Source organism: Pelodiscus sinensis, chromosome 3, assembly GCF_052426305.1.
Source record: "Pelodiscus sinensis isolate ZL-2025 chromosome 3, ASM5242630v1, whole genome shotgun sequence".
Classification (NCBI taxonomy): domain Eukaryota; kingdom Metazoa; phylum Chordata; order Testudines; family Trionychidae; genus Pelodiscus; species Pelodiscus sinensis.
In genome coordinates, this window is record NC_143054.1 from 157887501 (window position 1) to 157914641 (window position 27141).

Genomic DNA, 27141 nt, shown 5'->3' on the forward strand with positions numbered 1-27141 from the left:
GATGGTAAGATGAATAGAAAGCTGTCTAGAAGGCTGGGCCCAGCAGGTAGTGATTAACGGCTTGATGTCAGGATAGCGGTTGGTTTCTAGCCGAGTGCCCTAAGGTTTGGTTCTAGGACCGGTTTTGTTCAATATCTTTATTAATGACCTGGATGAGGGGATGGATTGCACCCTCAGCATGTTTGCAGATGACACTAAGCTAGGGGGAGAGGTAGATATGCTTGAGGGCAGAGATAGGGTCCAGAGTGACTCAGACAAACTGAAGGATTGGGCCACAAGAAATCTGATGAGGTTCAACAAGTGCGGAGTCCTGCACTTGGGATGGAAGAATCCCAAGCATTGTTACAGGCTGGGGACCAACCAGCTAAGTAGTAGTTCTGCAGAAAAGGACCTGGGGGCTACAGTGGATGAGAAGCTGGATATGAGTCAACGGTGTGCCCTTGTAGCCAAGAAGGCTAATGGCATATTAGGTTGCATTAAGAGGAGCATTGCCAGAAGATCCAGGGATGTCATTATTCCCCTTTATTCGGCTCTGGTGAGGCCACATCTGGAGTATTGTGTCCAGTTCTGGGCCCCCACTACAAAAAGGATGTGGATGCATTGGAGAGGGTCCAGCGGAGGGCAACCAAAATGATTAGGGGGCTGGAGCATATGACCTATGAGGAGAGGCTGAGGGAGTTGGGTCTGTTTAGTCTGCAGAAGCGAAGAGTGAGGGGGGATTTCATAGCAGCCTTCAAGTTCCTGAAGGGAGCTTCCAAAGTGGATGGAGAAGGCTGTTCTCAGTGGTGACAGATGACAGAACAAGGAGCAATGGTCTCAAATTGTGGTGGGAGAGGTCCAGGTTGGATATTAGGAAAAACTATTTCACTAGGAGAGTGGTGAAGCACTGGAATGGGTTACCTAGGGAAGTAGTGGAGTCTCCATCCCTAGAGGTGTTTAAGTCTCGGCTTGACAAAGCCCTGGCTGGGTTGATTTAGTTGGGATTGGTCCTGCCTAGAGCAGGGGGCTGGACTTGATGACCTTCTGAGTTCTTTTCCAGCTCTATGGTTCTATAAAAGAATCCCACTTGGGGACATCAGCCCTGCTGGGAATCCAGGACGGGGTTCCCAGGCATCTGTCCTTTTTTGCCTCTCCTGTCTGGCTTAACTCGCCCAGCTCCCTGCCCACCACAGGTTGGAGTGCTCTGGCTTGGCTTTTTCGGAGTAAAATCACTCCAAGTAATTCAGAAACTGAAGCTTCAAGCTAAACACCCAAAACACTGGAATACAATTTTCTTTTTAAAAGTGCTCATTAGAAGTGCTGTCATATGGGTGGAAATCTGGTAAATATTGCATTTTATTAATATCAGCAGAACTGACTTAAATGGGGCCTGCAATTTGTGTAGATTTGCCTTAATTGTATTCATGCCCGTCCGTGTGAAAGAAGCTATTTGCATATATATTTGCACGTATATGCAGCCACACTTAAGTTTCAGAGGGGTAGCCGTGTTAGTCTGGATCTGCAAAAGCGACAGGGAGTCCTGTGGCACTGTGACGTAGTGGGGGTACCTGGCTGGTTTCTATGCTGCTGGCTCTGGGGGAACCCCCACTGGCTGCCTTGGGTACCACGACCCAGCAAAACAGGATGAGTCACTATGCAAACCAGTGGCCAGACACCCCCCATGGAGAGGAACAAAGGAAGGTGGATGCTTCCTTGGCTGGGGGGCAGGGCTGGAAGTTAGTGAGTTGGTTGCTGGCTGTCGGAGGGCATGGAGGAGAGCCTAGGAGAAGGGGCTGGAGTTTAGGGGCCCAGTCTCCCCCATCTCAAGGGGGCCTGAGGCATCCTAGCCCAGTTCCTGTGACCAGATTACATCTGTGCTGCGCTGTGCTGGAGGAGCAATAAACCACCCTCAATTCCACTGGCTGGTGCAGTCTGTTTGTGCCATTTCGGGGTGCAGGAGACGGGGAACCCCCAACGCGCCGTCACAGGCACCTTATAGACTAACAGATGTATTGGAGCATAAGCTTTGGTGGGCAAAGACCCACTTAGTCAGATGCATCTGACGAAGTGGTTCTTTGCCCACCAAAGCTTATGCTCCAATACATCTGTTAGTCTATAAGGTGCCATAGGACTCCTTGTTGCACACTTAAGTTGTGGCCCTTGGCATGCTGAGTATCATTGTGGCCCCTTCCAAAGCTGAGTAGCCCTGCTCTTCAGTTTAGTTTTGGAGATATGTGTATTTCCACCAAGTAACATAGATTTCCCTGTCTGCATGGATCAAGTTAATGGTCTGATGGAAAAACGGTATAGCTGGATTACAAAACAAAGGGTAATAAAAGTACATTTGCACCTAAGAAAACAAATTGATCAGAGCATGAAGGAGCTTAGTGCCTATACCCCAAAGAAGCACAGTAGCAGAGAGGAATTTTGTGTGGGTTCACTTTTCAAGGAGTTCATTTCAAAAGTACTCTGTACTATAAAAGGGAAGATTGGGGGAAAAGGATCAGCACCTTCTGCTTCTGTGACGAGTGGCTCCATTTGCATGAGAGGCTAGTAATGTAGATAACTGATATGAGTAAGAGTACGTCTACACAGCATACTTATTTCAAAATAAGTTATTCTGAAAGAAATATTCCGAAATAGCTTATTTTGAAATAGTACGCCTACACTACAGAGAAGCCTCAAAATTAGTCCGAGGCAGGCTTCTCTAATGTGGATGTGCTACTGCGATTTGGAGTCCCAGGAGGCACTGGGGAGTAATTACTTTGAATGGCCTGGGGAAGGAGCTATTTTGAAATAGCAGCAGTGGAGCATCTACATTACTGCTATTTTGAAACAGGCATTATTACTTGTGGAATAAGGTTTACAGAAGTTGGAATAAGCCATCTGTTATTTCAAATTTATTTTGAAATAACAGAATTGCTGTGTAGATTCTCTCATTGTTATTTAGGAATAACAGCTGTTATTCTGAAATAATGCTGCTGAGTAGACGCACCCTCAAAGAGCTGTTAAGGGAAAGACTGTACTTTGCTAAAGCCAGATTTTGGGCACTAGAAAGGTGTGTTTGTTTTTTTTAAACCAGACCGGCCTCTTTTTCTCTTCTTAGTATCATTTAAATCTATGTTCTTTGTCATAAATGTGTGCTTAGTTTTACTATTACCCATATCAGTGCTGCATTTTAAAGTCAGTGCAGGTCCTTAGCTAGACAAGCACACTGGCATGTATAAGAAACCCCTGCCATTTGTGGTGGATGCGTACCTGGCACCACTGTGAATGGCAAAAATCTGCAAATAGTTGGGAAAACAGCTCCTGGCTCTCACAGCCAGCTCCCCATGGCTCCTGAACTTTCTACAGGGGGCTAGGAGCTGTGGGCAACTCAACATAGCTCTCAAACTCGCTGCGACTCCTACCATCCCCCCCCAAGACCAGGCCAGGAAACACCCGTGAATATGCAGAACCACTAAAAGTAATTGCACAAATTGTGAGGGTCTCCTGTATATTGTCTCTTTGGGAGGCAGTAATGTAGCAATTTATGTGACTGTCCTGTTTAGGGGCAGGATACTGCAAAGAGATGTTTCTGGAAACTGGGCTCCACGGAATGTTATCTATCTAGCAGAACCTCAAGGACTTTGCTGTTGAGGAAGAGAGAATAGTGTGGCAGTGAGCTGTCACACAGTTTAAGCTTTAGTGAAACTTAACTGTTTTCTGTAGTAAAGGAAAAACATAGTGGCTTATGGTTTCAGACAGCCCTTTACAGTTTCCTCTGTTATTTCCCCTGGTTGCTTGAGACTGTCACACAACAGGAGAAGACAAAATGTGATTGTAAAATCACAGAAAAAGGTAAAGTAATCAAGTGTGATTCCTGAAACGGTTTTTAAAATTAACTAGATTTGCAGTCTTTAAACCTGAGCATTTCAAACAAAGGTTTTTTGAAAGTTTTTGATACACAAGACAAATTTGTGCTGTAACGCACAATCTAGTATTATTTGTACCAGAATATTTTGACAGTTACAATATTTATTAAAAAAGATGGCACCAACCAACTTTCATCTTAACATCATCATTTTCTATTTAGAGTGCTTCACAAAAATTAAAATCTACACTGTTTCATCCACCAAGAAAATGCAGCAACCACTAGAATGAATCACTGTAAATGTATTAAAAAATGTGCATTGCCCACTAACAGCTTAAAACTTGTTTTTATATACAATGTGTATCTTCTGGACATGGGGAAGAAGAAGCCTGATCTTCATACTGTACTTCAAAGCATCATCACATAAGGTAAGAAATGTACACACCCAGTTAAGTGATACCAGATTTAAATGAGAAATTACCTCAGAAACCAGTTTTTTTTCTTCTTCTTCCTCACAAAGGTCAATTAAGAAGTTGTCTTCTCTTCTATCTGGAGTTTTATCAATAAACCATCCACCTTCAGTGACCCTAGTATCAAGCGGGGTTCCAGATGGAAGAACACTGGTTCTGGGAGCTGTCACTTGTGCAGTGGTACTGGTTTCTGTAGGCTCATTCTTTGGAGTTGCTAGAATAGAATCAGGATCTCCTTTCCGATATAAGGTCAACAGAGAGCTGTTCAGGTGATTCGTGTGCTGCAAAGTTGAAGTATTTAAAAGGAAATTTGAAAAAAAATTGGTTGCAGATATCTCCCTCAGCAAGCAAACAGCCTTAATGCAATAACTGAGTCTCTATTCTGCCCTCTCCCCATACATTTGCTATGCCCCCCTTCTTCAGAAATGGCCCCCAGCCATATTCTTGCACCTTTTTCACATCTACCAGGTTTCCAGCTGGGGGCTGCCGGCTGATGCGCTCATTCTAACATGCTACCTCTGGTTTGTCAGAATGAGGGCATCAACCAAGCCATTAGCAGGTTGGTATCCAAGGAACAGCATAGCCAGCCAGAATGGAGTGGGCATAGCTGGTCAGAGATACTGTGGCAGGTGTAACTTCTAGGATGCCGACTTCTACAAACTCCAGTAAAGGTTGGACCTTCTTAGTGCGGCACCCTCAGAATCTGAGCAGTCCCAGATGAGGGATATTGCTGGACCGGGGATATCATTTCTGGCCCCCTGCCAATAGCCCCCTCCAGCTCTGCCCTGATCGCTGGCCTCCCAGCCAGCTCTTTCCTTTCACTGGCCCCCACTGCCTTGTCAGCTCCCACTGCCCTACTGGGCAGCCCTGACACCTCTGCACATTGGCTCCTGCTGCAGTGCCTGCCTCCTACTGCCATACTGGGCTCCCACTGCCCTGCCAGCCTGCAGGACTCCCAGGAGCTAGCTCTCCACTTGGATACGCTAGTCTGGCAACATCCATGGTCCGGATGCTGCTGGACCAGAGAGTCCCAGTTAAGAGAGTTTCAACCTGTAGTACTGAAACATGTATTTTAAAAAACCAGTCTCACCATAAATGAATTCTAAACCAAAGTTTGGGCCTTAACCAAATGTATGGTGACAGCTCTATTTTAATGCTTGTATATTTTAAGTAACGAGTATTGATATATTTCATATGTGTACTGCATGTTCATTTCAATTGCATTATACCATATAGAGTGAAATATGGACTTACCAGATGCTCTGGGTAATCATCATCTGAGTCATCCGTGTAGCTTTCCACATCCCTTTAGGAGAAAAGTGAGGAGGTAGAAATTATGGGATCAATATATTGTAACAGTACAATGAGACTTCTGAACAACTAACAAAACAGATATTCTCCACTAGGAAGATGCTAGGCTCTTTGTGCTAGGATTATAATACAGGCAGTCCCCGGGTTACGTACAAGATAGGGACTGTAGGTTTGTTCTTAAGTTGAATCTGTATGTAAGTCGGAACTGGCGTCCACATTCAGACACTGCTGAAACTGACCGCCAGTTCTGACTTACATACAGAATCAACTTAAAAACCCCAGGCGTCCCCAAGTCAGCTGCTGCTGAAACTGATCAGCAGCTGATTCTAGGAAGCCCGGGGCAGAGCAACTCTGCCTGGGGCTTCCTGTAGTCAGCGCTGGTCAGTTTCAGCAGAAGCTGACTTGGGGACGCCTGGGGCAGAGCAGCTGGGGTGCTGCTGGGTTGCTCCAGTAGCGCCGCTCCTCGGCGCTACTGGACCAACCCAGCAGCACCCCATCTGCTCTGCCCCAGGCGTCCTGATTCAGCCGCTGCTGAAACTGACCAGCAGCGGCTGAATCAGGACCTGGGGCAGAGCAGCTGGGGTGCTGCCGGGTTGGTCCAGTAGTGCCCAGAGCGGGCGCTGCAGGACCAATCGGCAGTGCCCCAGCTGCTCTGCCCCAGAGTCCAAAACAAAAGCCTGGTCTGCTGGGGGGGGGGGGGGAGAGAGGAAGCACACTAGCTGCACCACTCCCCCCCCCCCCAGCAGACCAGGGACACGGGGAGCAGAGCCGCAGCGGCATCCCGCGCCTCTGAGGCTTTGCCAGAGCTAAGCCTCAGAGGCGCGGGGAACCGCCGCTTCAATCTGGGTGCCTGTGGTCTGCTGGGGACCGTCCCACAGTCGGACCGTCCCACGTAAGTCGGATCCGCGTAAGTCGGGGACTGCCTGTACTGCTGTGTTTGTGAGAGAGGAATAGAGATACAATTGCCATGTACCTCCGGCCCCACCCTCCAATCTAAATCTGGTTGTCGAAGAGGGGAAACTTTCTATCCTCAGAGCTATCCACCACCAGCAGGGCTCTCTATAGTACACAAAGCTATTCTGGTAGTCCGGAAATCAGACTTCAAAGCCTGCTGGAATAGCCTACTCAGTTTGTGTGGCTGGAGACATCTGAGGAAATAAAGCTGTATTCATTTTTAAATTTTGAGGCTAGAATTCAAACCAAAGATAAAAAGGTTGAAATTATGAACAGAATTCCTTATGGGGACAAGGAGGCAAGGGATTTTTGTATTTTAATAAATAAAAATATATTATCTATTATTAATCTGCTTTTTACCAATAAATAAACCAACCACACAAATTGTGTTAGCTAAAAAAGAATACTTCAGTACCACAGCTCAGTACCTATTTACAACTAAATAAGTGAAATATTCATGTTTGTGTGGCAGTATTAACACATAAGCAGGCTGTAGCCTCTAGAAGGCAATATGATCACACTCAAGCCAACTAATATCAGTGTAAATCTTTTTGTTCATGTGCACCATTATAAAAACACACTGTGGGAAGTCAGGCACATTAAGTAGTATATTATCCTTGTGTACACAGTTGGTTTCTATAGAATTAAAAAGTTTCTTTGAATTATTTAGCTACACTCCAACACTAGATAGAATTTGTCTGAAAGCTGTACATTAGGCTAGGGGTGGGGAACCCTGGCCCTTAGGTTCCCCACCTCTGCTGTAGCCTGCCCAACCTTGATGAGTCCAGATCTGAATCTTTCAGATTATCCCTGTACTATTAATCATAGAAATTAGCACTACAGGACCATAGAAATTAGCACTGCAGGACAATGATCACTGTATCTCTCTCTTCCAATGACTGTCCTCTAGATTGTTATTACAGATATATGACTGCACAAGAAAATATAAGGTCAATAAAAAGCCAACAGATTTCTTGTTATGAAAAGTGTTTAAAGGTCTGATGACTGAAATTCAGAACATCTGTGTGTTCTGTACTGCATTAAACATACGCTATTTTACAAACACTGATTTGAATGGCTATTTTCTGTTAGTGACAAATATTTTAATGCTGAAAGTAAGTCTCCTTTTTAATTCAGACAATACAAAAAACAACACATATAAGGGGGCAGAATGCTCTAGGGGACTGTGCACATGATTAGAAGCCAGGAAATGCAAATTCTAAGCTCACCTCTAACACTAAAAGGCTGTGTGCCCTTTGAAAATTCACTGAAATGCCGCATTTCAGGTTTTCATGCACAAAAAAATAGCAATAAGACCTGTATGACTCAGAGGAGATATAAAGATTTAACTGATATGCCCCCATCTACACAAGCTACATGGATGAATCCTTTTACTACTGATGTTAAAGATTAACCATTAACCAGTAGGAATGAAGCAGCTATCTGCCTGACACAGACAGCAGCAGCCCCTGTCCGCAGCAGGCCTAGGTATCCCGCAGATAGAAGTTGCTTGGGACACCAGCACAGCCGCTATCTGCAGGGAGCCCAACACACCACAGACAGGGGTTGCTCTGGTGGGGCCTGGAAGCCAGCAGCAGCCCCAGCCCAGATCCCACTTAGCCAGTTAAATGTTAGGTCAACCTAACATTTGACCAGTTAACTGATTTGCCGAGATTTTACATCCCTACCTTTTACCTACGAGGATCCCTTCCGGGGCCAGTGGACTTGTCTTCAAAACACACACATACACATACCTCAATTAAAAAGATAACCCCAGTAAAAAGGTATAGTTTTTATGTGAGTTATCAGGTTGAATTCAAGCCTATGGGCCTGCTTCACTAGAACGTAACTTGAATTAAGAACTTCTTCTCCTGGCCCTTTTTCCCCTCCAAGCAAAGAACAGGCTAATGAGGATACAAGGGCGCACCTGTATGAAATAGCTTGCATGATCAGGGCCTGCATAGTTAGGTTTTTTTAAAAGATACAAAGCACTAACATCATCGTTGAAGTAGTCTTAAAGCAAAATTTTCAACTTACTCATCCTCTCCTTGTCTGTCTCTTGCTCTTTTCGCCACATGTTCATTTTCTAAAGTGGTTAAATCTTCAAATTCTCTCTCATTACTTATTATCTCAAATACTAGGGAAAAACAGAAGAATATGATGAGAAGATGACACCAAGTGCTCAACAACAGTGTAGTCAGTAATTCAGAAAGCTTCTTTAACTTGTTTGGTATTTTTGTCATGATATTAACAGACTTACCTTTCTCAACCTGAATTCTAAAGGCATTTCTCTTTCTTCGGCCATATTCTGCACTGAAAAACAATTGCACACGTTAGTTTCTCACTGAAGCCTTCTTTCATGTAGTGACACACTCCACAATTGTTTATATGAGTGCATCCAGGAACAAATCATATGGAAGAGTGATTTGGTTCAAGGTATTCCCAGGCTTTACAAAAAGATTAGGTGCAATTCAAATAGTGTGATACTACACTAAATTTTGGGGATAAAAGTGCAAGGTGAATCTCAGTGGTCTCTAGTTAGTGGTCTTCAAAAGGACATTTTGTGTGGATTACGAAACGCCTTCTCAGCTGAACACATAGATCAGTGAATGGCAATATTCCTCGTCAGCTGAGCACATAGAGCAGTGAATGGCAATATAAAAGAAGAATCAGCTATGTGGATTTCCAACCAAAATACACAACGTCTACATACGTAGCTAGGAACTGGACAAGGATGGGTTCTTCTTGTGGTGCACTGATAAATTAGTAAAATGGAATCTTGCACAACACCGTATCCCCAGCTACAAACAATGTGGTCCATTACTTTCACAAGCACTAAGTTCAACCATTGGATTTTTTTTTCTTTTTGGCATAATGAAAAATTCAGACCCTTTAATCATTTGCAATGAATGTGCTCTCCCAACTTCATGATCAAGCAGCTGAGTTCCCTTCCAATAACACAGGGGTGGATAAATACTGGCTCATGGGCTAGATCTAGTCCACCAGGGTTAACTCCTGGAGGGCCCCCACCTGCATGGCTATGGGTACCAGCAATCGCAGCTCCCATTGGCTGCAGATCACCAATCCCAGCCAAAGGGAACTGCGGGAAGCAGTGCCCCTGCCTATTCCGCTGCCATTGGCTAGGAACAGTGATCTGCGGCCAATCACCAGTAACTGCAGCTGTGCGGGTAAATATAGTTAAATATAGTGGCGGTAGCCCGCTAGGTGCTAACCCTGGCAAACTGCCGCTGTGTTACTGTCCATTCCTCCACTAACAGATCACAAACTATATATCCCACGATAGAGAGAGGCTATAAGCATGAACAAAGCTACTTCCTTGTCCTCCTTCAAATTATGCTTTAAAATTCTCTTTGCTGTGGTGTTTAAAAACACCTTGAAAAGTTAGGCAACTGAGGGTACATCTATAGAGCAAGTTATTTTGAAATAAGCTATTTTGGATTATTTTTCCCTGAAATAGCTTATTTTGAAATAGCACGTCAACACTACAGAAAAGCCTCAGAGACCAGCAGACCAGGGAGACGGGGAGCAAAGCCGGGGAGCACGCGGGCAGCGGACAGCCCAGACACGGCACGGCTGTCCCGCTGCCGCTGTCCTCAGAGACTTTGCTCCCCGTCTCAGCAGACCAGGGAGACGGGCAGCAAACCCCGTTCGTAACTGCGGATCCGACATAAGTCGGATCTGCGTAACTCGGGGACTGCCTGTACTTGGTCCTGCTTCAATACAAAGAGATGGAATAAATCAGGGCTACTCAACTTTGGAAGCCCCAGGGGCCACAATGATACTCACAGCACACTGTCGAGGGCCACAACTTAAGTGTGGTTGCATATACTTGCAAACATATATGCAAATATATGCAAATAGCTTCTTTCACACTGACGGGCATGAATACAAAGATTAAGGCAAAACTAAAACACACAAGCCCTATTTAAGCCAGTTCTGCTGCTATTAATAAAATACAATATTTACCCGACTTCCATCCATATGGCAGCACTTTAATGAGCAACGACAGTCCAGGAATTTAACCACTAAAACGCATATCAACAGAAGACCATGATATTGACTACTTTTTTGGTTTGCCTCCCACCCATGGGTCACGTGTTGAGCTCCACATAAACTCAAACTGCACCACCGACTGCAAACAAACAGGCCACGGACTGCATGTTGAGTAGCCCTGGAATAGATGATCATTTGAGGTCTCTTCCACAATAAATTTCTACATGACTTCAGAGCAAGTAAACAAACAATCCGGAGCGGCCCAGTAGCAGCTCTCTCAGAGTGGGTCCATGGACCACTTTGAGAAACACTGTTCTACGGTACAACAATATAAAAAAATTACTGGAAATTTTGCCAGAGAAAACCTTAACCAGAAAATAATTTATTTTCATTGTACTTTTTCCTAGATCTGTGACTTACTAAGCAACTTTCAAACCTAGTTTTACAGTAAAACTCCAATTGTTCAGCATCCAGTGGTCCGGCACTCCTGATAGTCTGGCACTAACTGGAACCTGGAAGTCCTCCAGCCAGCTGGACAATTGGAGCTCTGTGAGCCCCACATGCGCTCATGGGCCAGGAAAGGAAAGGGGAGGAGAGGGGAAGGGGATTATACTCGTGACGGGTCTATAATGTGTCTGGCCTGGGGGCGGGAAACAGCACAAAGAGGGGCAAACCCTCCACCGTTTTGCAGGGAGGCGGGGGAAGCCCCGCGCAGCAGCCTGAGACAGACCAAGTGGGGCTGCAAGTGGCAGTGACAGACTTGGGGAAGCGGCGGAGCGGGGCAGAGCAGCTGGGGTGCTGCCAGGTTGGTCCCACAGCGCTGCTCAGGTGAGGGGCAGCGATGTGGGACCAACCTGGCAGCGCTCCAGCTGCTCTGCTCAGCCGCTTCCCCAAGTCCGCCGCTGCCGCTTGCAGCCCCAGCTGGCCTATTGCCGGCAGCTGTGCAGGGCTTCCCCTGCCTCCCTGCAAAACAGTGGAGGGTTCGCCCCTCGCCGTGCCGTTCCCCACCGCGTCCCCTCCCCCCCCGCCCCACCAGTAGCAGTGCGGGTCCCGGCAGACCCATCACAGCTTCCCTGCCGGAGTACCTCCTGATACGCCGGCATATCCGATAATCCGGCACCTCCTGGGTCCCAAAGGTGCCGGATTATCGGAAGTCTACTGGAAGTGTAATTCATAATTGTCACGAGAAATACGGTATTAACATTTTTAGATATGCAAATGTATACTACTATTTCTATTGTTTATTAAAAACAGAATACAAGGATTACACTTTTTGCTCACCTGTAAGTTTTCTGTAAACCAGCTGCTAAAATTCCAATGTCCACATATCGACCACATTTATTACTGCTCAGGTACTGCAATGCAGAGTTTATAGAATTTTAGACTTTCTGTTGAATTGATTCACAAGATGATATACAAGAGAAAAACTAAAACATCAGAAACTGTATGAATTTATTTTGCACAAAGTTATATTATTATTTATCAGTTTGATGGAAACTTAGCTATTTACGTAGCCAATTCACAACATTTACTGGAATGTAAATTGGAGACCAAACTGACAAATGTCATTAATTGGGGCAAATCCACAGTAAATTAACAGAGCAGTAATACTCCGATTGATTTAATTATTAACCACACACATGTGTTGCAAAAGCAGCAGGAGACACTTTAGCCAGCACTGATTAATAACTTAGACTCTTCAGTTAGTCTATAAGGTGCCACAGGACTCCTCGTCGCTTAGACTATCAGGATGCTTTCAATATCTTATTAGCCACTTAAATTGTCAACTTGCACTAAGTTATTAATTTCTTTGTTGTGAGACAAAATGCAAATAAAATATTTCCCCTGTTGTACTGTTTAAATATAATTAGTAGGGATGTTAGAGTTTATCCGACTAACCATTTAACCGATAAGCTGATGTTTATCGATTAATCGTCTTGGTTAAATTCAGCCAGCTCCCAGGGGGGTGGCTTCACTATCTCAGGGCAGCAAAGCCTTCTCCCCAGGAGCCAGGTGGGCAAAGGATGCTCTGCTGCTTCTGGGGAGAAGGCTTCTCTGCCAAAATGAAGTCCCCTCCCTGGATGCCAGGTGGGCAGGCGCTGGTAGCCCTGATCCTAGAGAGGCTTTGCTGTGGCCTCTGCTAAACTTTATACAGCAGAGCCCACATGTAACTGTTAAGACTTTTAGCAGCTACATGGTTACTGTATTAAAAGATTTTTAATATCCTTTATGACTAGTAGTACAGTGAATGAAACAGTCAATTCACGCTACTATGACCCTTTGGGTAACTTTTCTCACTAATTTAGTTGCTGAACCAGCGAAGTCTGACTATCAATACAATGGAGAAAAAAAGGTCCTGCAGTTGATAGGGCATTGCATGTGGAAACAGAATTCATGGGTTCCATCTCTGATTCTGCTCGACTTTCCATGCAGTCTCATTTCTGTGTCTCAGTTCACAGCCTGTAAGAGGCGGATCATAATTCAATACCTCAGAGGGGCGTTTTAAAGATAAATGTGTCTGTGGAAGGTGCCCAGCGGCGATCCAGACACCAGTCACAATAACCACACGCTCGCTCAACAGGGCTGCAGTAAAATCATTCCCTCCCACCGCGCCCGTCTCGGGTTGTAAAGCCCCCCACGCGGGGTAGCCCGCGGCACCAGGCAACTCGTGGGGAGCCAGGGCCGCGGCCAGCGTTTTACACACACGCGCTCGGGGCCGGGCCGGGCCCGGCCAATGGAACAGCCACTAGCAGGCCTAGACCCGAGCGCCGGGCCCGCCGTTGCCTGGCGCGGAGCAGCGGGGTCCGGCGCAGGGCTCGGGGCTGACGTCAAGGCAACCCCCGAACTGCCTTGGAGCGCGCGAGGGAACTGGGGGGCGGGGCGGGGCGAGACAGGAGCAGACCCGGGGGAGGGGAAGCGGCACCTGCTTGATTCGCTGCTTCAGGCGAGGGTCCGCAAAGCTCCGCGCGCGGCCCCGCATCGCCCAGCAGCTCCGGACAGACGAAGCGAAAGGGCCTGAGTCTAGGCTACCCTGCGCCGCCAGAGCCAGAGATCCGCGCTGCAATTCTGTGCAGGCACCAGCCAAGGCACCTACGTCTCCGGCCGAAGGGCCCCGTTCAAAATAGCCCGACTTGATTGGCAGCCCTAGTAGTAGGAGGTGTGGACATCAGCTACTATGTCTTGTTAGAGTCAGGCTACTCAACTTTGGAAGCCCCGGGGGCCACAATGATACAGCACATGCAGAGGGCCTCAACTTAAGTGTGGTGGCACATACATGCAATTAGCTTCTTTCACGCTAACAGGCATGAATACAAAGATTAAGGCAGGACACAACAGGCAGGCCCCATTTAAATCTGTTCTGCCGATATTAACAAACTGCAATATTTGCCTGCTTTCCACCCAGATAACAGCACTTTTAATGAGCAATGAGAGTCCAGGAATTTAGCTACTAAAATGCATATCAACAGAAGACAATTATATTGACTACCTTTTTGTTTTGGCTCCCACACGCAGCCTGCGTGTTGAGCCCCATCTAAACCCAAACCACACAGCGGGACTCAAACAATCGGATTGTGGGCCGCAAACACATGGGCTGCGTGTTGAGTAGCCCTGCTTTAGAGACAAGTGTGACAAGTTGGTTGTATGGTGCTTGTACTGAGGCCCCAGCAATGACCGGTGTTTCAGTTAAAACCATGCCAGGATGAGTCAATTAATGCCATGCCATTATTTGTTTATTATTGGTGTTATAATGCCTAGGAGCCTTATCAGCAGGGCTCACTGAACCGCGGCAAGCCCTGCTTGCCAGCCGTGCTTTCCGGCGATCTGCGTATGCACAGATCACCTGAACCCGGCTCTTCCGGGTTGCAATCTGCTCGCCACGGGCAAGTAGATTGCATTATTTGTCGAGCCCTGCTTATCAGTAAGCCAAGTAAATTAAATGCAAAGTTCAGGCACGGACACAACACTCAGTTTGACAAGTCTAGCATCAGGATTGCCAACTTAATAATGGCCCAAAACTTACCTTTATCTCCACTAGCACCATCCCTGAGGCTGTGCCCCTTCACTTTATCTTCCCTTACTTTCATCCAGGGCCCTCACATGGCAGGAGAGGACACTTCACTGGGATCCAGCCCATGCTACACCTTGTGGTATGTGTGCGGGAGGGGGGTCTGTGTTATAAGTTTGCACTGGGTCTGAAAATATTATGCTTGGGCCCTCCTTTCACCATGGTGGGCCAGGGGTTGGGGTGTAGGAGTGAATGAGAGTTCTAGCTGAGGTTGTGGGCTAGATAGAGGGGAGTCAGGGATTAGGGTTTGGGGGTGCTGGAGAGGGCTCAGAACAGCTGTGGCAGAGGGTTGGGATGATAGGAGGCATGAGGACTCCAGCTAGGAGTGTGGGCTCTGGAATGGGGCTAGAGATGACTGATTTGGGTGAGGATGGGGCTGAGGATTGTGAAGTGTAGCGGGGATACAGGCTTTGGGAGGAAGTTTGGATGCAGGAGGGGGCTCAGGGCTGGGGCAAAGGGTTGACATGGGGAAGCAAGCTCTGGGTTGGGGCCAGGGATGATGAGTTTGGGGTACAGAAGAGGCTCTAGACTAGGGCTAAGGGGTTCTGGGTACAGGAGGGGCTCAGTGTTGGTTGGTGCACAGGAAGAGTTGTGGAGTCTCGGAGGTGCTTACCTAAGATGGCTTCTGGAAGAAGGTCATCAAGTCTTTGCAACTCATAGGCACAAGGCTAGGGAGGCTCCATGCTCTGCCCCAGCACCTCCCATTGGCTGTGGTTCCCGTGCAGCCAATGGGAGCAACAAAGTTGGTGCTCAGGGCAGGGGAAGCACACAGAGGCTCCTTGCCTTCTTGTACACCTAGTAGCTGCAAGAGCCTGATGGCCTCTTCCTGGGAACCACATGGAGTCAGGGCAGGTATGGAGCCAGTCTTAGCCCTACTGAACCACCAAACAGACTTTGAACAGCATTGTTGGTTGTGCTGACTGGAGCCTCCAGGTTTCCTTGTCAACTGAGTGTTCAGGTGGAAAAGCAGATACCTGGCTACCCTACCTAGCATGACAGGTCAGTTATTTTCAACTCCCCCTTCTCTTGAAACTTTAACACAATGTTAACTTTTCTGCCTTCCACATTCTGCAGGTAGTAACATTTCTGTTTCTCTTGTTAGTTATGTTATTGAAATAACAAGATGTGCATGTGTATAGCTAATGGACAGACTTTACTCTCCCTTCTTAGTGCCTCTGGGTTACACATGCACAGTTAGTAATGCAATAAGAACCTTAACTTTAGGAATAACCTAACTCTCATGGATTTTGTTTTATTAATGTCACCACCATTAAATTTTAAAGTTATGATTTTAAATCTTATGCTAATCTCCCTCCATCCCATTGGCCCAGCTGTGGCAGCTATTAGGATTATGTGCTTTCTCCTGGAGGGAGGAAGTGAATGGGTTTGCATTGGGGTCTGGGATTCCTGGGTGGGACTGAGAAAGATGTGTGCTACTGGGATTCTGTTCTGTGCAAAGGTCCCCATCCCATCCTCATAGTCCCAGCCCCTTCCCGGGGCCCTATTCAGAGCAGGACTGATATCTGAAAGGTGAGGGATTTCTCCCTGCCTCATCCCAAACGTTAGGCCAGGCTTCCCTTCCCAGGGGTCACCACCTCACTGCTGCCTGCAGCAGCCCTTGCAGGTCTAGGGAGGGAAGTGAAGACTACATTTCCCAGCATGCCGCGGGGTGAGCTCCGAGGGGCGGGCATGTACAGCTTGAGACGGTGAACGGGGGAGGAGGAAGAGAGCCGGAAACTGCAGTGTACGGTGGCCGGGAGGCAGGGCGGCGCTGGTGGCATGGAGTCCGTTGTGTTCATCTTCTCGCTCATTGATTGCTGCGCTCTGATCTTCCTCTCCGTGTATTTCGTATCCTGCGGGAGAGGGGGCCAGGCCGGGCCGGGGAGACTCACGGGGGGGGGGGGGCGGTAGCGGGGCGGGCAGGCGGCAACACGGGGAATTGGGGGCTGGGCCGGAGTGGGAGGCTGTACGGTGGGGACCACCGGGGAAGTGTCCCGGGTCGGAGGAGAGGGGAGGAGTTGGCATGAGGGGGTGGGGGCGGGTATGGTACCCAGCGATGGTGATTGGCAGCAGGGGGTTGGAAGATGCGTCCGTCCGGATTCTGCGGCCCGGGTACACGTTTAAGCCACAAGGCCTGATTTCATTCACAAGCTGTTTTAAAAGTTAGGAAAGCACTTCTGTGGCTACTGGCTTTTGTCAAATCCTATTTGTTGCAAAATCTCATTTGGGACCTAAATTTCCTCTCCAGTATTGTTAGTTTCTGTTAATTGGATTAATACTAAGATTGAAAATCACACTTGTGAATTTCTCTGTATTTGGGGGAATTTTTTTGTTGGTAGTTTACATAGGATCTTTCATCTGTGTCTCACTGATGGGTCTCTGCTTTAGCTGGAGAATGAAGAACAATTGGTTAAGGATTAAAAAAAATCTGTACAATAAATATGGAGGTTCCTTTGTCATAAACATTTCATCATGGTAACAATCACAATCTGATGCACCTTCTTGGATTATCATTAACAGTTATGTCACATGTGTTGCATCATGATAAAATTGGAACAGAATCCAAAAGGGGCTAAAAAGGAAGTTGGAGAATGTTGCTAGGACTCGAGATGGCTGGAGAGGAATAGGCTGTTTCATGAAAACATTTCTATAACACAGAAAACCTGTAAAAACATGGCTTAGTAATGAGTGTGCAGTATCCAATTCTCTAAATAGAAAATTTCAGTTCATTACTATATGTGGCTTACACTTAGGCTACGTCTACACTGCAGGCTTTTTGCGCAAGAACAAGTGTTCTTGCACAAAAACTTGCCGGGTGTCTACACTGCACGCGTGTTCTTGGGCAAGTAAATTTGCAGTACAATGTTGGAAAAGGGTTTCTTCCAGAAGAGTTATTCCTCTCCATACGAGGAATAAGCCCTCTTGCGCAAGAGCTCTTCCACAAGAAGGCAGTGTAGACAGGCAACATGATTTTCTTGTGCAAGAAACCCCTATGGCTAAAATGGCCATCAGAGCTTTCTTGCGCAAGAGAGCATCCATGCTGTCATGATGCTCTTGGCAGTGTGGTCACGCTCTTGTGGAAGACCTTTTGCACAAGAACTCTTGCACAAAACAATTCTTGCGCAAGAAGCCTGCAGTGTAGACGTAGCCTTATAGTCCACATAAGGAAAAACACACTTATTAGGTAGTTGAGTTGACTAGTTGGATTCCCCCCCCCCTTGCTGCCTCTGTATCAGAGGCAGCAGTTGGCAGGGGAGGGACGTCTGCTCCAGCAGAAGCCCCTGTCAATGAGGGGTCCCAGCAGGGAGTTGGCACCTTCCACTGACGGGCCACTAAACTGCAGCAGTTCCTGTCTGCAGGGAGTCCCAGTGGGGAGTTGGGGACCTCCCCCAGGGGGTAGACTGCCCAACTCCTATTGCCTTTTTTAAATTGCAGAGGCACAGCAGGTTTTGATCCCTGCTACTGAGCCAGCTGCCTATCAACTACTTGATTTAGTAAATAACCTCATTTTAACACCCCTAGTTGTTTCCACATAGTTCATGTTATAGTGATCTGTATGGTCTTGATCTTTCTGGCAGGAGAGGGGTGCAAAAGTATTTTTTAAATCTCAGAAACTTCTAAAAGTTTGGATTAAGAAAGTTTCTCAATGTCCTGTGGATTCTAGAGATGTTTTATTCTGTTGGAAATGTATTTATTCTTGTTGTTAATGTGCCACTAGTTCCTGGTAGAATTACAAAGGTTTCACCTTGCACAGGGTTTCTCTAATTGCCCTTGTTGTTTTATGACATTGTTAGGATACAAAGGGCACTGAGTCTTTATAAAAATCTTCTCTAGTTTCATCATGACACACAAAAGATGGCCAGGGTTTTGTTTCTAAAATAAATCAAAACCAGAAAGCCTTAAAATCAGGAATATCAAGGGTCTTGTTTTTGCTAGAAAACTTGGAATTTGAACTTTCATACACTTCATTAGGGGAGGAATGGGGAGTAAGTCTTCCTTTAAAGAGAATTTTTTGAACTAAAATCCTTTCTTTTGGAATCTGTTTCTTGTGATAGAATCCCACTTCTCCAGATGAACATAGAGAACCCTAATATTGTTGCTAGTGTATTTTTAAAAGGTAGAAGTAATGTTTTTAAACCTTTCTGGTGACTTTGTGTGTAATAAAGAAAAAAAGTGTACATTTTTCCTTCACAGATTACCTTTTAGTTCTGATATTAAAACACCTCTTATTTTTTCTTGAAGTAATGTAATGATTATAGTCTGGTGATGGACAATTTTTGAAGTGTATCTGGGCACTAGTTATAAAATAAACATCAGTTTGCATTTTTCTAGCAATTTGCATTTGGGGATCTCAAAGCACTCTAAGATGCCAACATATAATTTACAACGGTTCTGTCTGATGGGAATATCCTTAATGAGTTAAGAAATACTGTATTTACAGCTAAGAATTACTGTTTCCAACAAAAGCATCTGAACCTAGTCTAAATTCTATTGATGTCTGAAGGACCAGTTGTAAAAAAATAAGGGTTGTAGGACAAAGCCCAGCAAAGGAAACTGCTTTGAGAAATAACCCACCTTATGGAATTCCCTAATCTGTGTTGTGTGTGTTGAATAACTTGGTCCAGAATCCTTGGTAAAAACCATTATGAGGTCACTTGTATACTGATACCACTGTATCCCAGATCTTTTCCTCACATATGTGATGCAATATTTTATTTTCTTCACTACAATCGATGTAATTTACCTCAAATGTGAAAGTGTGCTGTAACAGAAAAGGGCTTTAAAAGTGTCCCAATTAAAGCCTTACTTTGCTCTGTCCTATAGTGAATATGCGCATAATTACTCTGAGAATTTAAATTCTGTATGACAAAAAATGTTCCTTATCTTGAACTTCAGATAATAACACTATCAGATTTGGAATGTGACTATATTAATGCAAGGTCTTGCTGCTCAAAACTAAATAAAGTAAGAAATCTTCTTTTGCATTTAATTTCATAAAACTCAGTATATCCTATGTGGAAACAATAAGAAGTGTTATGTATTTTTGAATGGTGTTGGTTGTTTTTCTTCTCTCACACATTTCCTTCATCGGAGTTCCTAGAAAGTCTTTTAGGATGACGAACAGCATTTCCCGCCTTCATGATGCTTTTAGGCAGCCCATAGATTGGCTCCATACCTGCATCTTAGACAGCCCCCTGCTTAGAATCTCTAAATTCTCTTCTTCTGTCCCTGGGCATGAGGCAGAACAAGAATTTCTGGTTGTGACACGGTTATTGTGATCTTTCTAAAGCTCTTTATTTACTTTATCAGCAATCTGGCTATTATTCCTGGCCTTTTTTGACCAAAAGTGTTCTCAGGCCTTGTCTACATGAGAAATTGTATAATTTTAAATACTATACATCTGCTTAGAGACTGATTTATGTGGACACACGGACACACTTATTTTGGTTTTGAGTGGCATAAATATTAGACATGGCAGAATTAATGGGTTTTCATGGAGTTTTGTGTGAAATTCAACAGATATTGATTATTATTATTTAATCTTTTTTGGTTTGTATCTATTTGTGAAACTGAAAATTTCAAATGGGGATCCGGCATACTTTCCATGTGGCCATGGGTTGATGATAGTGGGGTTACTTTTCTTGCTTTTGTTGGTTTTACATTGTTGAGGTCTTTACTGCAGCAAACTCAGATATACCACCTATTTTCTGACTCCTTTGTATTCTGAAAAAATCATGATTTGCAGAGAGACTGGGTCAAATTGAGCAAACACTGAGAAGTGGCTAATTGCACTGTGGCCAGGGCAGCATCAAGGGGAAAAAAAGGATTGATTTGTCAGTTTTCTGGGTTTTCAGATGGCCCCCATGTTTATGTATACTTGGTACATTTTGTTCACATTGTGTACGTTTTACTTATTCAGATGTCCTTTATTCAAAGTGATAAATAGTAATTTCTTGGGCATGCTTTTTTCTGTTTTTTACTCTACAGTGAGTAGAGAATCTGGGATAACTTTTTAAAGTTATTTCATAATAATGATAGAGGGAAATCAAACTTACTAATTTAGCTAAACGTATTTCAGATCAATTGAATATGTTTCTTTTCCCACTCTCTGACTTATTTTTTTGTATGGTCAAAGTAGTTACGATTTTTTTCCCCTAAGAATTAACTGGGTAAATGTTACATTTCTGTTGAATTGAATGGACAAATAAGTAAACTCGTAAGTGTAGGGGATCATTTTGCTGAGTAAATACATTTATGAAACTGATAAAATGTAAAATGAAGAATCTATTGAATTCCTGTAGCACTTTTCCTAAAATAGTGGGTTTGTGAGTTCATGTCCAGATTTCATTATATTCTACTTACCTAAATCCCTATGTTCTTTGATATTGATACAGAAATTAATATTCTTCACTTTCTGTCTTAAATTGTTGTGTAGTGTAGTTGTGTATAAATAGAGATTGTGTTTCATCCCAGGAGTTGATGCATTTCAGTGGAGCCGAAGCCATTCATATAATTGAGTGCTATATAGGTTCTTTCTCTCTGGCTTACCACCAAACTAACCTATACATATTAAAAAATATAAATAAAAATCTAATAGAGTAGGGAAATGTTTCCAGAAATCCTTAGACAGATGGATTTAAATTGCTTTGTTCTAAATATTTTAATCAATATTTAAATCTGCCTGCAGAAACCTTTTATTTAAATACATTTTAATCATGTTTTTAATTTAAGTTTTTGTTCCTAAAGAAAGGTGGATTCTCTTTGGTTAATAGGGATGTTAGGCCTGGTCTTATCAGTTAATCCTATCAGTTAATCATTTACACAGCTGCACACTAACATCTCTAGTCTGTATGAAGGATGTTCAGAGGCAGGTAATTCACTAATCGTATAGTCAATTAAAATTTTATCAACTACACAATTTGTTGATAGGGGAAGCCTTGTTCAGCCCCAGCTTGCACTGGGTCCAGGAACTACCCCTGCTGCAGCTGTGCAGTTTAAATGTAGTAGGAGCTGGGCTTGCTCAGTCCCAGCTTGCACTTGGTCCAGCTGTCCCTGTCAGTGGCCAGCCCAGGCCACAGTGGTCAGAGGCTGCTTTGTGGCAGGGTCCCCTGGCCCCCCCTCGCGGAGGGGGGAGCAGGTGCCACTGTGAAGATGGTGCCGGGGGAACTGGCTTATAAGCTGGCTCCCCCCAGAACTGGCTCCTGCTTCCCCCCCCCCCGCTGCCTCTGCTACAGAGGCAGCAAAGGGGGGAGCAATAGTCGACTTGACTATTCACTTACATCCCAAGTTTGTATGTACATATTTAAACAATTATACAGCTTCAAATATGTGTATATTCACATTCTTAATTTTTAACTTTCATAATAGAAAATGGGGAGCGATGCATTTCTTATTACCTTTTTACCCCCTGCTTGTGATTTGCATCAATTTCTATATGGATGAAAATTGAAATTTAAACAAAAAATACTCAAAATAGCATTTTTTTGTAAATAAAATTAATAAAAGGTTATCTTAAATGTGCCAGAAACATAAGAAAAGTTTCAGAACATATTTTGCATCTCTAACTGATTTACTTATCAAAGGAAGTATTATCTGTAGATAGTGAATTTAAATGATTGTTTCTGATCACTACTGCACCTGTAGCTCAAAATAAGCTGTGCAATTTGAGCTATGCAAATTGTGTATCTTATTTTGAGTCAATTTCAAAATAGCTTATTTTGTAATTTGGCATTGTCTACACAGAACCAAATTTTGAAATAACCTGCTAATCCAAAACATCCCTTACTCCTCGTGGAACAAGGTTTTCAGGGACATCAGTATAGTGAGCCCATTATATATCCAAATACCGGGCACACTGTTAAGATACAACATTGCTATTTCGGGATACCTCTGGTATTCCAAAATAGCACCGCAGTGAAGACATAGCCTCTGTGTTTAAAGATTTTTAGAAGTAGTAGAGTTCATCCTCTTTCACCTAATTTTCATCTATATATTGTAAGAGGAAAATAAGCTTTCCTGCTTTTTCTACTTCCAAGTGGTTTGTCAACTTTTCAATGAAATATTTACTGAAATGAACTATTTGAGAAAACTGAAGAAAACATTCTGCACTGCAGAAGAAGTTAATACTGTCAAAAGCTGGGTTAGCAGGCTTAATCGCTGACTTTCACCAGTTCAGTATTTTGATTTTCTTTAAAACTTTGGCAGCAAACATAGGGTATGTCTACACTTGCACCCTCTTTCGAGAGAGGGCTGCCAATGCAGCTGAGTGAAATTGCAAATGAAGCGTGGATTTGAATTTCCCATGCTTCATTTTCATAATCGCGGACCCTGCTATTTCCAAATACCCTATTTCGAAATAACAAACGCTGTGTAGACATGGTTATGTTGAAAGAAACCCCTTCTTTTGAAATGATCTTTACTCCTCAAAAAATGAGGTTTACCGGTTATTTCGAAAGAAGCGGTTTCTTTCAAAATAACCGCATCTACACAGGGTTTATTTCAAAATAGGGTATTTCAAAATAGCGGCGGTCCGCGATTATGCAAATGAAGCACGGGAAATTCAAATACGCGCTTCATTTGCAGTTTTGCTCAGCTGCATTTGCATCCCTCTCTCGAAAGAGGGTGCAAGTGTATACATACTCATAGACTGCTTAACGTTATTTAATTCTACATATAGTTTTAGTAGATTATAATAAATTTAGGCCTTCATATAGTTTGTCATCATTGCAAATTTAATTTTAAATAAATTTTTTCTTTGGGGGAAAAAAAAAGTTTGATTCTAAATAAAAATCAGATTTTAATTTTAATCCATTTTTATCCACTCTACACATGTAAGTTTTGACGTACTTTAAGTGAGGGTTGCTTTCTGTAAGGAGTACTCTCCATAAATGTTTACACTTCTGTAATTCTTTATTTGCAGTGGGTGGTCCCAGAATTGATTGGCCATACTGTTGTCACTGTGTTAATGTTTGTTTCATTGCACTGGTTCATCTTCCTCCTCAATTTACCAGTAGCAAGCTGGAATATATATAGGTAAGTGCAAAGGATTTTATTTTCTTGTCCTCTTGAAATTTTACTACTTTCAATATTTGATTTTGAAGATAAAGCCTATGTTGTGCTGGTACATTGTGAATGGATATTTCATTTTTATCCTTGAGTCATTAATTCACTGTAGGTGCTTTGAAATTGTCACAGGTCTGGCCTTTTCAAAAATTTCCCATGTAGACTAAGATGATTGACCTCCAGCACTTTTAGCTGAAATTGCAGCAAAGTTTGACATTCTTGAGTAAAAGTTATAATGACAAAGTATCTTGACATTGTGAGGCAGCCTGAAGTTTTCAAGGATTTTATGGCTTGAGCTTTTGAAATTAGTATGTTTCCTCTTATTGCTCTGATCATGTGTCCCATGCTCACATGCTTGTTAGATTCACCTCTTTCAGGTTTCACTCCTCTCTTTAAAATCTCACCCAGAGACTGTGGTGTCGAGTATCAGAGAGGTAGCCATGTTAGTCTTAATCTGCAAAAGCGGCAAGGAGTCCTGTGGCACCTTATAGACTAACCAAAGTGTTGGAGCATGAGCTTTCTTGAGCAAAGACCCACTTGGTCAGATGCATGTAGTGGAAATTTCCAGAGGCAGGTATAAATATTCAGACCAGAGGTGTGAATAGCAAGAGAGGAGAAGCTGCTTTTTTGGTATTTACATCTCCAGATCAGCTACTAGAAGTGGGCCTCATCCTCCCTGAATGGATCCACCTCGTCATCTCTAGCCTGATTCTGGCCTGCATATTTATACTTGCCTCTGGAAATTTCCACTACATGCATCTGACGAAGTGGGTCTTTGTCCACGAAAGCTTATGCTCCAACACTTCGGTTAGTCTATAAGGTGCCACAGGACTCCTCGCCGCTTGTGTAAAGACAGTTCATGTACTGCTGTTGTAACTATGTGAGTATAGCACTACAACTGCTGTTGTGGATGTTGTTGTACTGGTATTTACAGGCACAGGTTACACTGCTATCCCCTTCACTCACCTCGTCCTCCGAGACCCTATACCCCCAGCCTGCTCCTGCCCCTTCCCCCCTGGCCAGGCATCTACCCCCAGCCTGCTCCTGTACCCTGCCATCCGAGACAGGGGGGTTGGTAAGCATAGTGAGCAGGGGACGCAGCTCCGTAGTTACTCTTAAAATGTCTTTGTGTTCCTTCTCTGCATGTTTCAGTAAGATTTGTTTTTAATACTGATACTAAAATTATGATAACGAATAGCTTTGTTTTAAATCTTTCAGGTTTGTTATGGTGCCAAGTGGGAACATGGGGGTGTTTGACCCCACAGAGATCCACAATAGAGGACAATTGAAATCGCACATGAAGGAAGCCATGATTAAGCTAGGCTTTCACCTGCTTTGTTTCTTCATGTACCTTTACAGGTTAGTCTTAAATCTTGTGCAGCGTAAGAGCAAAGGAATTGTCATACTAATATTTCATATTTCTTTTATTCTGCCACTGTAACTGCTGATATCTGTCCTCCTCCTGCATCCTATTTAAGCTGTTTGCCCAAGCGATACCTCCTGACAGTCCTGGTTAAACATGCTCAAAATATTTCCCTTAATTAGTTTTTAATTTTTCCTTTAAAATTAACTTGATAGCCCCTTGTTCAACAAGCAGGCTTGACTCACTTCTAACTTGGATGTTGATTTATTTTGGGGGAATCAGCACTTCATACACCAGCTTCTGTCATGGTGTATTCTAGATCAGGGCTACTCAACACGTGGCTGGTCGCCCGTTTGTTTGCAGCCCGCAGGTGGAAGCCAAAACAAAAAAGTAGTCAATCTAATGGTCTTCTGTTGAGATGCGTTTTTGTAGTTAAATTCCTGGACTGTCATTGCTCATTAAAAGTGCTGTTATATGAGTGGGAAAGGGTAAATATTGCATTTTATTAATATCAGCGAACTGACTTACATGGGGCCTGTGTGTTGTATAGTCTTAATTTTTGTATTCATGCCCTTCAGAATGAAAGAAACTATTTGCATATAATTGTGGCCCTTGGCATGTGCTGTATTATTGTGGGCCCCAGGATTTCCAGAGTTGAGTAGCCCTGTTCTAGATTGTGCAGGGATGAAGGGATACTTCATATTTCTAATGTGGGAATAGGAAAGCTGCATTCTTTTGAAAACAGCTGCACACAAACTCTGAAGCTGACTTGATGTAGAGGGTATAAACAATTAATTTAATGTACACTTTAAATTTGAAGTAAAGTAAATAATAGCAGAATGTGGGCCGTAGTGGCATTTCACTTGTCTATTACTGGTATCGCTTTAGATTTTTAAAAAGTTTTAAAAATTGGATTTAATTTTAGTCATATCCAGCACAGGCCCACAGTAAGTATCTCTCCAGTTTAGCTGTAACTGTACTGGGTAGTTTCATATCTGGTTTTAGTTTTTCATATTTGGTTACAATGAAACCAATTTCCTTCCCTCTCCCAAAAGCCCACTTCTATTAATCAAGTTTTAAAGAAAACCTTTCAAAATGTAAATTTTAGGCCTAAACTCCCTGAACATCATTTTAAATGCTATCCCATGTAGAGAGAGATTGGGAATTCTGTGTACCTATGTTAATATTTTTAACCCTTACATATCTTGGAAATCTGAGCAAAGTATTCTTGTAAAGAATCTATTGCAAGTGGCATGTTGGGTGCTAAATAGATTTCACTTGCAGAATAAAAAGTGATGGTTAACAGCTATCCAGAAAAGGAGCTGCATGAGGTCCAAATTTAATAGACATGTCTCATGCAAACCTTATCACAGGATTGGCCATCTGATCACTTCAAGATCGACCATTGCATGCTGCGAGTTAATCTCTGAGAATCTTGCCTTCATAATAAAGTTGAAGGTGGCCATGATCTCTCATTTACTTAAGGAAACGAGTTGCATCCCCTCTGACTGCAAGTCTGGGACCACCTACAGTTTTATGTTGTACTAATACACTGATGACCTCTTTTGTCTTGCCACAGTATGATCTTGGCTTTGATAAATGACTGAAGTTGAAAAGGAACAGATTAATTGCCAAATTCTGAACCATCGGAATCACTCCAGTGAACAGTTGGAGCCAGAGACACTTTCAAACATACCTAGACTGGTGGTGTCATGCAGTATATTTTTTCCTCTTTGAACAAAGCTATTTTTGCTGTATTTTTAACATAAAATATTTTAAAAACCATGACACTGAGTTCCTGTAGCAGTTGATTGTTCCTTTCACATCACACTTAGTCTGTTGGATGAAGTTTTTAGATGGAACTGATCATGTAGCACAGCAGCTTGCACTCTAAAGAAGAAAGGAAAAGACAGCGTGGTTTTGCAGATCTCTGCTCTACACCAGTGGAAGGTCCAGATGTAAATTTAAGAGCAGGTTTAATACAGTTGTTCATCCAAAAGGGCCTTTTGTAAGTGCTGCCAAGATCTGCAGGCTGGTGCTGCAATGTATCTTTTACCGGCATAGATCT

At 43.7% G+C, this 27141-nt stretch overlaps 2 protein-coding genes across 3 annotated transcripts in view; one reads left to right on the plus strand and one right to left on the minus strand.

The window, feature by feature from the left end:
- Positions 1–13671, minus strand: part of NVL (nuclear VCP like) — an 84136-nt gene extending 70465 nt beyond the window's left edge. Inside the window, exons 1-6 of one of the 2 annotated variants that reach the window (XM_006133417.5) lie at positions 13505–13670; positions 11863–11936; positions 8828–8880; positions 8605–8704; positions 5557–5608; positions 4314–4583 (exon numbers count right to left, since the gene is read on the minus strand). In XM_006133417.5, coding sequence (XP_006133479.3) covers positions 4314–4583; positions 5557–5608; positions 8605–8704; positions 8828–8880; positions 11863–11936; positions 13505–13561 — 606 coding nt within the window. In that variant the 5' untranslated portion in view covers positions 13562–13670. Of the gene's footprint in view, positions 1–4313; positions 4584–5556; positions 5609–8604; positions 8705–8827; positions 8881–11862; positions 11937–13504 lie in introns of both variants that reach the window. The other variant, XM_075925268.2, reaches the window with a different exon arrangement.
- Positions 13672–16337: 2666 nt separating this feature from the next.
- CNIH4 (cornichon family member 4) lies at positions 16338–26861 on the plus strand. Its single transcript, XM_006133415.4, has 5 exons — positions 16338–16495; positions 19544–19612; positions 23568–23680; positions 24929–25069; positions 26653–26861. Exons 1-5 carry the CDS (start codon positions 16427–16429, stop codon positions 26678–26680), a joined length of 420 nt encoding a protein of 139 aa, XP_006133477.1. The 5' UTR covers positions 16338–16426; the 3' UTR covers positions 26681–26861.
- Positions 26862–27141: the final 280 nt, after the last annotated feature.

What these genes read in the sequence shown, in the direction of transcription:
- CNIH4 (XM_006133415.4), top strand. Translation starts at nt 16,427, where the DNA reads ATGGAGTCCGTTGTGTTCATCTTCTCGCTCATTGATTGCTGCGCTCTG. An exon ending in TCTTCCTCTCCGTGTATTTC is followed by an intron (nt 16,496 to 19,543) that starts GTATCCTGCGGG and finishes CTTGAACTTCAG; the next exon opens with ATAATAACACTATCAGATTT. An exon ending in GCAAGCTGGAATATATATAG is followed by an intron (nt 23,681 to 24,928) that starts GTAAGTGCAAAG and finishes TAAATCTTTCAG; the next exon opens with GTTTGTTATGGTGCCAAGTG.